The following is an 11,394-nucleotide window of genomic DNA, read 5'->3' on the forward strand; positions in this document are numbered from 1 at the left end:
AAACGCATCGATCGATGAACTTCCGAGGAAATATCCCGACGAAGTTCTCCCTCGGTATATTCCGAGGAGATTTCCGACAAACTAGTGATCCTCGGAATTTCCTCGGAAATTTGTTTCCTCGGAATTCCGTCGGAAAATTCCAAGGGATTTCCGAGGAAAGAAGAAATTCCAAGGAATTATTTCCGAGGACTTGTTTCGTCGGTATGTCGTCGGAATAACGTTATTCCGACGATTTTTTCCCTCAGTATCTTGCTGTTTTCTTGTAGTGTACATATGGAAGCCTTTAACCTAATTGCCGACTATGAACTACCTATATAAGGGAGACCCAAATCCTAGAACAAGGGATGGACCATTCTACACACAAATATTAGAGTTAGACCACTAAAACTAGGGTTTATACACCAACCGTTTTAGTTCATGCTCTAAAGATCAATAATACAATACTTTTGATTAATTCTTCTGCTTTTTCTACTTATTTATACATTTCTGTAGTACCACAAATGCACCTGCATAAATTTACCCTTACCCTCATCATTGGCCACCCTAGAAGATGGGAGATCACCCTGTGTCATTGACTCTTCAAAAATCTGCAGAAGATTGAGCTCGTTAAGGACCTGATCTGACACCGTAGCCAGCGCAAAGTCGGTATCAAATTCAATATCATTCTCATTGAGGCGTTGAAGCTCGCCGGCTGCCTGAAGACCTCCTTCTGTGATCTCCGTCAAAAAGATATTCGCGGTCACCTCTTGTAAATGGATTTCCACCATTTCTTCCAGCTTCTTACTCTTCCACTTGTCCTTCAAAGACCCTAGAAGACTACTGTACTCTTTCGCGATGGCCCGACCTGCCGCTCAGGAAGCCTGAAGAATCTCCAAATTGCGATCAGCAATCAGTGCCTTGTTCTTCGCTGTCAGAGAAGTGACCTCCTGCATAGATTAAGACATTCGAGACTTGTCATCCTCAACTTCTTGTTTGTCGCCTCAAGCTCAACAACTCTCTCTCGATCTCTAATCCGAGTGACCTCCAGCTCAGCTCTCAACTTCTGGATCGTGAGTCTCCCTATCACAACCTCCTCTCCACTTGATGCATCTGCAGACGTTACACCATCAAAGCTGCAAATTCGTTGTTCATTCATTCGCAAGAATAATGTAAAATATTAATAATAAAAAAAAATCAACCAAAGGAAAAATAGTGAATAAACAAGAATTAGCATAAATTTTTATGTATTCACAGAGCTCCGACTTCAATACACAAAATTCATTAAATTTATCATCAAATTCACGCTCGAATAAGTATGTTGAATTTAGATTCAACAGATGCGATATAGAGCAATTAAATGGTCGGTGAAGAAGATGGGGTTGGGTGAAGAAGACGAAGACAAAGACACGCCAGGTTTGATACACAATTAGGGCTTGACCGGTTCAAACGCAGCGGTTGCAGAAGTTTGCGGATGCAGGTGGTTTCGATTTCTAGTGGTTTTAAGAGATTTGTATGAGTGGCTCTGTAGTTAGAAATTGGTACGTTTGCGGGATATTTATAATTGGTTAACTACCAAATGCACAACAGCAATTAAATAATACATTAACAATATTTACATTTTATATAATTATAAAAATACAAAAATTCATATTATTACAATAAATATAAATTTTTTTTTAGAAAGTTAAAGTTTTAAATTTTTAAAAATTATAGAAAATATTTTTAAAATTTTATAATATTAATTAAAATATAATCTAGATATATTTTAGTATTTTTATAATTCCAATTTAATTTTTTATTGAATCTTTTTATTTTTTGTATTTATGTTGTTTCTTTAAAAAAAATAATTTTTTATATCCTCCCGCAACCGCCGGCAGCCGTCGGCAACCGCAAACACTAGTTGAAACCAGCTTTTGAATTTACGAGGTTTAGAGCGGTTTGAAACGTTTTAGAACGGTTTGAGTGATTGTTGCAAAATGCTGACAACCGCTACAACCCGCAAAAGCTGTGTTTGCGGGTGGTAGCGGAAAACTAGTCATACCCTTACTTATTCTTTGGTATTTTTTAGGTTGGGTCTGATTAAAATTAGGTTTAAATTCAATTTATAGCAGGTTTACTAATGGTTTAATTGGTTACAATAAACCGAGTATATAAAAAATTTCTAGATAATTAGCTTTCAAACTATGTTTTCGTGGGAAAATATGTCCAATAACATTATTTCATGTACGTTTAAATTGAGGTCAAAATTTTGGGCGATTTTTTTTAATTATATGATAGTTCTATGGAAAAATAGTAATTTCCAAATTTTTTTGCATCCAAGAATAAACTGACTGGTCTTCTATTGAAAGATTTCTCGATTGACATTTCAAGTTTGGATTTAGATGATTACTAGTATAATTTTAAAGTTTCTTTTGAAATTCGTAGCTTACATTTAATTTCTTGTATTTATAATTAATGTATGAATTCGTTAGGTAAATTTCAAGGAAGGGATATTCTCTTTTTATGCTGGTCATACTGAATCTATAAAAATAATTTATCTGAGGAAATTTTGCATTATATACTTTTAATATAATATTTGTTGCAATAGAAAAAAAATGTAAAAATGTATTTATACTCCCTCAGTTTGAATATTTGATTATTTCATTTTTTTTTTTGGTTCATTATTTATGTATCTCGAAATATTTATTACAAATGAAAACAACATTCATGAAAGGATTAAACTTATGTACATATTTGAGTAAATCTGTCTACTTGTTACTTTATCCGTTTTATGAAAAAATGTCGCTTTGAAATTTTTCACATATGTTAACAAAATGATTGAAATGTATCTCTATTTTTATTAATTATATATTTAACCAATAATATTTAAAATAAATAAATTATTCACAGAATTAATACGTTTTTCAATTTATACTAAATTTAATATATCTATAAATTGCATTAAAAACATTTTTATGTAAAAAATGTCAATATAATACTCTTTATAAACAGAGTATTGTTTTTCGAATCCATCACTTTTCCCATTCATAATGAATCCATACAATTCTAAATTGGTCCAAGTGGGCCATTTATATCTCAGCTTGCAAGTTTGTGTTTAGCCAATGATTTTGCTATGCTCATCATGTATGAACTGGAAAACTAAAAAAACAGACATCTCGCTTCCAAACTCAAAACGACTTGATAATTTCAAGAGGAACGATCTATTATCAGGATTTAAAATGAAATAAGTTTCAACGTTTAGCTTCAAAAGAGTCGGAGAATCTAAAGGATTTACAGAAGACAAAAAAAAAGAAGAACGTGTTGAGAACTACGGGTTGGCCTTAGAGATGCAAGAAGTTTGAAATGAAGTTCCAACCCATCATCCATGTCTTCTTATCCGCAGGAGAAGCAAAGTTGAGCTCAAACATTTCTTTCCTTATGTTCTCCCCCGAGTCACAGAACCCCACAAGCTTGGCCACTATCTCTGCGCTCTCTTTCACGTGCTCCGTGTTGTGAGGATCTGTCCACAGTTTATTGATCAACTGTTGCCTCCTCTGTTTTCCCACAGGCGCTACGTCCCACTTCAGGTACAGCATCTCTCTTTCCTCTGCTCCTAGCTTCGTGTTTACCCGTTTTGCCAAATACTCTCTCTCCTGCTTTAATGCTCTTATACTGCGCCACCAACATATGATTCTCAACTCAGTCCAGAAAAGACAAACACAAAAAAAAAACGAAGAACTACGGGTTACCTTGATGCTACGTAGCTTGCGGGTTCATCGCCGAGCAATGCTGGACTTGCGTTTCCCAACTCGGCCAGGTGCTGCTCGAGCCACGTCAGCCTGCGGAGCTCTACTTCCATGTAGATTTGATCAGCTGGGTCTCCTTTGAACAGCATGTAGAACTGCGTCCTGTGGATGATTGAGATGTGGCAAAGATGCCATAACATTATGATTTGCTTTCTCTGCTCTTCAAAACACAAGGGCCATTCCATTTGAGATTCATCGGACTCAGCTGTCTCGTTTCCCTCCAGTTCTATCACCTAAGGACAAACAAAAATATATGAAAAAGCTTCCGAGTTACTGATTTGAAGTCACGAGTTTATAAAAATTGACCTGGCAAAGAAGAAGCTGCTTCTGGTACTGAAGCTTCGCCACACGTTCTTTCAATCCAGTAACATAATCTTTGATGTTACGTATATTTTCTTCCGCAGCATTTGTAAACATACGCTTCATTCTCTTAACATCGACTGAATTCGCTTGTCGTGAAGATGACACAGGGGTTCCTTCCTTTGAGGGGGTTCGACTATCCCTAGCAGAAACGACATTGCTCTCAGGAGCCTTGTTTTCAGTCCCAGAAGACGAAAGAGGTGAACATGGTGCCCGGATCATATGCTGTAAGTTTGGACTATTACTTAATCCAAAGGGAAGAACTCTCTTCTTTTTCATCTGGGTCCTGAACTCCGGAGTCTCTTCATCTGTCTGATAAGACGACGCAAGCATGTCAATAAATTTCTGAACAGTCTCAAGCTTCTTCTCCAAAGCTGCAATTTCTTCAGAGTTCAGCCGGTTTATCTCCTCTTTCAAGTTAGATTCATCACCAACCACGGTTTCCTCCGGGATAAGGTTGCTCTTCTGCATGTCACGGATTTCTGAGAGCATTTTCGCAAATTTCTCTGCAGATTGTTGATCACCCAGTTTGTGAGATGTCACTTCTTTGTGAATAAGATCTAGCGCTTGGTTTGCTTCCTCTCCTAACTTCTTCTGATTTTTCTCAAACAAACGGATCTCTTGCGCTAGCGCTGTTCGATCCGCTGAAGTTAGAGACTGCCTCACATTATCTTTTCTTTTGACACGACTTGTTCTGCGGCTTCTAGGAACAGATTTGCTTGGAGTGGACTCCTCCTGAGCAGTGTATGAAAGACACCTTGCTACCTGAGAAAAAGGTTCAGAAATCAATTATACAGGCATGTCCCAGTAAAATTTTGGTATCTTATATCCGTGCGCATACCTTCTGCTCTTTTCCTTTTCTTTCTTGTTCAAGCTGAGATTGTGCAATGTCTCTCTGACGCTTTAACTCTTTCATCTCTGTTTCCATCTGCAATTAGATTAACATGAATATATAATCACCTTTTTTTGTGCACGAATATATAATCACTTTAGTTTCCTTTTTTCACAATAAAGCTCCATTTAATGTCTGTTGTGGTTTTACGTTTTAGTCAGCGAATTTATTACCTGTTGGATTTTCTTCTCTCTCTCAACTAACAAAGACTTTAAGCAGGTAGATGAACTAGACTCTGGGCTTCTTAACTCTGATTCGAGTTTGGCTACTTTTTGCTGCAGGTGTTTCAAAAGTAATTTTTCTGAGACCACCTATAACCCAAAAAAAAAAAAAAAATCAGCTAAAACCAAATCTCAGAAATGAATACCAGCAGAAGAACAAGCAAAAGCCTTTATTTATTTATTGAAGTATATGACCAGGCTCCTATAGACGTTTGTAGCCAGAGGAGTAAAGATAACTGACATACCATGTTTACTTTTGCGCAGTTTGTGACTTCCTTCGCACTGGTCGCAAAAGAAAGCGTCTTTTTCGTCTGCGCAACGTGGCTCAGGGCTGGACTAATGGTGCATATTATTGCAGTTCTCGAATTCCCGCCAAGTGAATTTTGCAGAATCCTTGTAAGCTTTGAGTTTCTATATGGTATGTGATCTTTTTTTCCAGAACTACATCCAAATAATAACAATAACAAAAATTAATGTGTTGCATCAATTTAAAAGATAGTTTAGATGTGCCCAAAGACAATCATGTGTTATGATTTCTTACCTCAGCTTTCTAATAACTGTCGTAAGTGTCAGTAAGCTTTGGTTAATATGATTCCCTTCCTTCAATCTTAGACCATCGGCGTTTGTTTGAGAAACACGTTCGCTTCCAGCAAGATCAACAAGATTCTGCACCAATTAGAGTGTCTTAGTATCTTAGATGCCAAGTGAAACTTTAGCCAAAACATAAAATGGCGTACCAAAGTTGCCATGAAAGACTGCACACGGCCTGCTATTTCCCTTAAACTGCTCTGAATGGTCTGAATATCAAAAGCAGAGAACATGAGATAATGTTATCCACCTCTATCTTGTCCATGTTTAGAACATAAGGGACTAAGTTGTTAATTCTATCATGCATGAGAGAATAAATCATACCAGCCGAATAATCTGATGAGATCTTGAACTTTTGTCATTCAAAGTAGTTTCACCTACTTGCCTTTGACCTGAAAAAAGCAAATCAAAAATCACATAACAAGTAAGGAAATGAAGATACCACGTCTGATTGAAGAGAAAATGTGTCATATATATTATACATGCTTTAAAAAGAGTTCGAGGCTTTGAGTTACTCCGTTCATCTATCACTAATTTGTGTTGCTCTGCCAAGGTGTATGCACCGAGAATTGAGAACAAAAGTGATACTTTGATAGGAAGGATTTACCTTCACAAATGCCAATTAAACGCTGTAAATGTTGCCTGCTTTCAACCACTTCCTCAACCAGATTTTCTACAATGGTTCCTTTCTGCAAGGTAGACAACATTCTCAATCAAGCCAAGATAAAGGATGCCTCTTTCAGCATTCAATATAGTGCTTCCGACCCTTTACATACCTCTGAATCATCTAACAGTCTAAGGGGCCCAGTATCACGATTTAAAAGGTCAACCACAGTCTCATTATAGATCTCCAAAGCTGATACTTTCAAGACAAAGCTCCTTTCTTGAGTCTGCATAGATTTGAGTATATCTATTTCAGTGTGTAAACAAACCAAGGGATAGGGACCTTAAATTTGCCACTCACTTTTCTTATATGCTCGTATATATCTTTAACTACACTGTTGGTGACTCCTCTCATTGTAAAGGTCTTTCCACTACTGGTCTGACCATAAGCAAAAATGGTTGCTGCGATAAAAAGAAAAAACAATTCACATATCTAAAACTAAAGCTTTATCAAAAGGAAGATTTCTGATATCTGCTTAATTACCGTTGGTTCCAGCTAAAGCAGAAAGTGCGACATCCCTTGAACCACCTTCATAAACCTCACGAGTTGCACAGGTGGGCTCATATACTTTGTCTATAGTTTCATGAAAAGTCAAGGAGAGAAGAAAATCATCAACAGATTTACATACAAGAAAGAAAAAGCAATGAGATTCTTGTGAATACCAAATGAATATTTTGTTGCAGCTCTCTCAGGATTGGGATTTTTAAAAACTAAGGTGTGATCATCTGGACAATCCCAAGCAATGAGGTCATATTTGGCATGTTCCCTCGAGTTCAATGGTCTCATCCGGACAGTGACAAGTATATTTTCCTCTGTAACCCTGGAACCACCAGGTGTAGAGGGATTGGCCCTGTTTATCTTACTAGAGGGCGTCCTGGGCAGTCCAATCATTTTCTACACACAACTAAAACCAATTATAAGAAAGCGATGATGTTACTATACAAATGGTAGATTCCAGTTTGATACAACGATTAGCCCAACCTTACCAATCACATAATCAAGAAGCTTAGGGGATTGAAATTAACTAGCATCAATCTAATATACATTTCAGTTTGGTAAGATCACGTCATCACCGATTCAAGATAGTCAACCGTAACTCAGATCAAATTAGGAAACTTATAAGCAGGCCTAGTTGTAACAAATCGACAATACGTTTTGATACAAACATTCTTTTCCCCAGAAATCGATGAGTTCATCACTAACTGTTAGGAATACCAAGAAAGCCTAAAATAGAATAGAAACCCTACGAACATAGAAAATCCAACATATAATCAATCACCTGAAAGGAAATAAGAAAGAAAAGAATCTGTACAATCACTTACAGATTGCAAATGCGGCGGTGGCGGAAGAAAGAGAATCTTTGGAGACTGAGAAAATCGATCGACGATAGAAGAAGACGAAGTTTTGGGAATTCAGAGGAGCGGAAAGATCTGTGTAACGGAAACTATTTCTTACTTTTTACTTTATATTTTGTTTTCTCCTCCTGAATTTTTTTGAACTGAACGGTCGTAGATCGATCAGAGTTCTTCACGTGCCACGTGTACGATTCTGGCTTCACTCACTACCATTAACGAAGTAGTAGGAGTTACATTATATCATTCTCTCTTATAATGTGCCACGTCAGCATTGCCTCTCCATCATTACACGGTGTACAATACCGTATTATACATGTCTCATCTAATAGTTCAAAAAATTCCTCCCCGCGTGCTTCCTGATTTTTTCCCGGTTTTTCAATAAATCAATAGGCCCATGTGTACCGCACGCGTAGCGCATAGCGAGTTTCCGAACAAGGATTACACCAAGTCGCCATTTTTTTCGTGCATTTGCTTCATATTTTACCGAGCGCTTGATATATTTAAAAACTATGTATTTTGCTCATATGTGCGGTAATAAAATTTACTAATATATAATAAGTACTACATGATAACTCGCGCGTATGTGCGGACGAATTTTTATAATAATGTTTGTTCATTAAATGGTGTTAACATTTTGTAATATTACAATTTTTATCAATTGTAAAATGACGAATACAAATGTTGATCTCTTAAATGTATCATCGTTGTTGAAAAGTTAATGTATCACAACTCATTTTAATTATTTTTAACTTTATATGCACAAAAAGAAATTAAATTTTGCGGCTAACACAAATCACAAGAACCAAATAGGCAACATCGATTGTATAATGACAAAAGGGGATTAGGTTTTCTGCTCTGAATTTGTTTACTATTGACTTTCCATAAATGATTTTATTTTATACCTCTATAAAATTGTGATTTTGTTCTCGTCTTTGTTTCATTGATATGAGTTTAGTTTGTTTTTTTTTTTTGTCATCAACCAAACCGGGTGATCTGCATCCATGTGAACGACGAAAGATGATTGATTTCTAGCACTGTGTGCTAGACTATCCGCCTTTGAATTTTGCGTCCGTGGTACATATATAATCTCTGATCGGGTGAAACTCTCTTTCAGGATCTTGATATCTTCCAAATAATTTGCAAAAGCTGGTCATTCTTCTGGTTCCGAAACCATCTTCACCAATTGAGAACAATCTGTTGCAAACGTAACCTGAAATTGACGTAAATTCCTCATGCATTCCATTGCCCATAATAGCGCTTCCATCTCCGCATGAAGAGGTGAGAGACTAGCCCTAACATTCCTCGCCCCCAACAATCCATCGAAACCTTCCAAAGTACTGAGCCAACCTTGTCCTAAAAAAATAACACCCTCTTTCCACGAGCCATCTGTAAAACACCATCTTCCTGGGATCGACGGCAATAATACTAGCCCTAGCATTCCTCGCCCCCAACAATCCTTCAAATCCTTCTAAGGTGCTGAACCAACCTTGTCCTGAAAAAATATCGCCATCTTTCCATGAGCCATCTGTGAAACACCATCTTCCTGGAATTGACGGCAAAATCGTATCCACTATTTGTGGTGTTGTCCTCTGTTCATTCAATATTTTTGCCTCAACCCACAATGTTGATTCTGTTTCAGCCAATTTAAGCGTATCCATAGGGTCTATATTCAAATTACTGAAAACTTTATTATTCCTAGATTTCCAAATGTACCATAGTATCCATACAAACTGATGATCTTCCATCTGCGGAAAATTTTTTCAGAATAGATGATCCATGTCTGTGTAGAGAGAGCTTGTTGGAAAAATACCTAGATTTGATGGTATCTTCGAAAGAGCCCAAACCTGAAGAGCTGGAGAACATTCAAAAAACACAAATTCCTCAGGAGCTCCACATCTTACACAACAGATATCTCCTTGAATCCCCCTTGATTGTAAATTCTTCCGCACCGCTATACACCTTGTCACTAATTGCCATAGGAAATGTTTTAGCTTTGGTGGGCACCGTATTTTCCAGCAGTAAGCCTTCAAGACATCAACTGTGGGACCAATCAGTAATGGTGGTCTTTCTCTATCTGGATAAATCCGTTCTACTTGATATCCTGATTTGACCGTAGATTTTCCATTTTTTGTAAAGTGCCATCCATCTCTATCCACCCGCTGAGTCCTGCTTAGTGGAATACTTTCTATAAGTTTCGCATCCTGAGGATTCACCAAAGCCCGAATTGCCTCTGAATTCCAAGTTCGCGAGGTAGACTCAATGAGGGACTCTACTGTAAGGTCCGGGTATAAATTGTGTTGATTTTTATTAGCTGGTCTCGGGCGAGTGGTTGGGAGCCAAGGGTCATTCCATACAGATATAGAAGACCCTGATCCTACCCTTTTGATTCGTCCTTTGTTAACCAGAGATATAGCAGAAACAATGCTCCGCCAACCGTATGACGGAGAATATGAACGAATCGGTTCCAAGGGTGAAGCATTCCTATAATACCGACCTTTGAAAACTAGAGAAAATAAAGTGTATGGCTTCTCTATCAGACGCCATAACTGTTTACCAAGCATCGCTGTGTTGAAATCAGTGATATCTTTATACCCCAAACCTCCTTCCTTCTTATCTACACATACCCTGTCCCATGATTTCCAGTGCATGCCTCTTGTACTTCCCCCTGGACTCCACCAAAATTGTGATACCGCACTTGTCAGTTTATTCACCGTTGCTTTAGGCAAACGATAACAGGACATCGTATGATTTGGTAATGCCGTGATCACTGACTTAATGATCACTTCCTTTCCCCCTTTTGTGAAAAAATTGAAAGTCCACCCATTGACTCTATTATTTAAACGATCCTGTACAAAGCTAAAAACTTGGATCTTCGACCCCCCCAGATTTTCTGGTAAACCAAGGTATGATCTCATTCTTCCAAGATTCTGAATACCCAAAAAAGCCCTTAATTCCTGTTTGAGAGAATCTTCATTCTTATATCCAAATTGAATGGAAGATATATCAAAATTTATTAGCTGCCCTGAAACTGCCTCATATTCCTTTAAAATCCTAAGAATTGTTTGACACTCTTCTTTTTGAGCTTTGCAAAAGAAAAAACTATCATCCGTAAAAAGCAAATGAGAAATCGATGGGCAAGCTCTAGCTACCTTCATTCCCGTAATTTGTTGCCCTCTCTCTGCGTTTTTTATATTTTCAATTAAAGCCTCAGTGCAGAGAATAAATAAATAAGGTGATAAAGGATCTCCTTGACGTAAACCCCTATGTGGAACAATGAGGCCACGTGGTTTTCCATTTATAAGAACCCGATATTGAACCGATGAAATACATTCCATCATCAATTTAATCCAATGAAGATCAAAGCCCATTTTCTGCAATAAAGCCTTAATAAAATCTCATTCCACTCTATCATATGCTTTGCTCATATCCGTTTTAATTGCCATATACTTTCCTTGACATGCTTTATTGGTCTGCAATCCGTGAAACATTTCCTGGGCGATAAGAATATTATCAGAAATCAATCTTCCTGCCACAAATGCCGATTGAGTCT

At 37.4% G+C, this 11,394-nt stretch overlaps 2 protein-coding genes across 4 annotated transcripts in view; both read right to left on the reverse strand.

Annotated features, from left to right (window-relative positions):
- The window catches only part of LOC106332987, a 5,390-nt gene extending 4,003 nt beyond the window's left edge, over positions 1 to 1,387 (reverse strand). Inside the window, exon 1 of the mRNA XM_013771465.1 lies at positions 527 to 1,387. Coding sequence (XP_013626919.1) covers positions 527 to 767 — 241 coding nt within the window. The 5' untranslated portion in view covers positions 768 to 1,387. The remainder of the gene's footprint in view (positions 1 to 526) is intronic.
- Positions 1,388 to 3,138: 1,751 nt separating this feature from the next.
- Positions 3,139 to 7,915, reverse strand: LOC106336004 (kinesin-like protein NACK2). Of its 3 annotated transcripts, none has more exons than XM_013774712.1 (15): positions 7,812 to 7,915; positions 7,152 to 7,383; positions 6,973 to 7,062; positions 6,790 to 6,890; positions 6,602 to 6,715; positions 6,433 to 6,514; positions 6,150 to 6,217; positions 5,975 to 6,034; positions 5,779 to 5,903; positions 5,483 to 5,678; positions 5,190 to 5,291; positions 4,966 to 5,052; positions 4,071 to 4,889; positions 3,708 to 3,997; positions 3,139 to 3,630 (listed from the first exon to the last, which is right to left on the reverse strand). In XM_013774712.1, exons 2-15 carry the CDS (start codon positions 7,378 to 7,380, stop codon positions 3,300 to 3,302), a joined length of 2,694 nt encoding a protein of 897 aa, XP_013630166.1. In that variant the 5' UTR covers positions 7,381 to 7,383; positions 7,812 to 7,915; the 3' UTR covers positions 3,139 to 3,299. The 3 variants fall into 3 exon arrangements, with proteins under 3 accessions (XP_013630166.1, XP_013630164.1, XP_013630165.1); XM_013774710.1 differs by having other exon boundaries at positions 5,190 to 5,327; XM_013774711.1 differs by having other exon boundaries at positions 5,190 to 5,327; positions 7,152 to 7,393.
- Between the last annotated feature and the right edge of the window lie 3,479 nt (positions 7,916 to 11,394).

This window comes from Brassica oleracea, chromosome C3 (assembly GCF_000695525.1).
Source record: "Brassica oleracea var. oleracea cultivar TO1000 chromosome C3, BOL, whole genome shotgun sequence".
Lineage (NCBI taxonomy): Eukaryota > Viridiplantae > Streptophyta > Magnoliopsida > Brassicales > Brassicaceae > Brassica > Brassica oleracea.

What these genes read in the sequence shown, in the direction of transcription:
- LOC106336004 (XM_013774710.1), bottom strand. Translation starts at nt 7,380, where the DNA reads ATGATTGGACTGCCCAGGACGCCCTCTAGTAAGATAAACAGGGCCAAT. An exon ending in ACAGTTATTAGAAAGCTGAG is followed by an intron (nt 5,679 to 5,778) that starts GTAAGAAATCAT and finishes ATTTGGATGTAG; the next exon opens with TTCTGGAAAAAAAGATCACA. An exon ending in GAAAAGGAAAAGAGCAGAAG is followed by an intron (nt 4,890 to 4,965) that starts GTATGCGCACGG and finishes CCTTTTTCTCAG; the next exon opens with GTAGCAAGGTGTCTTTCATA.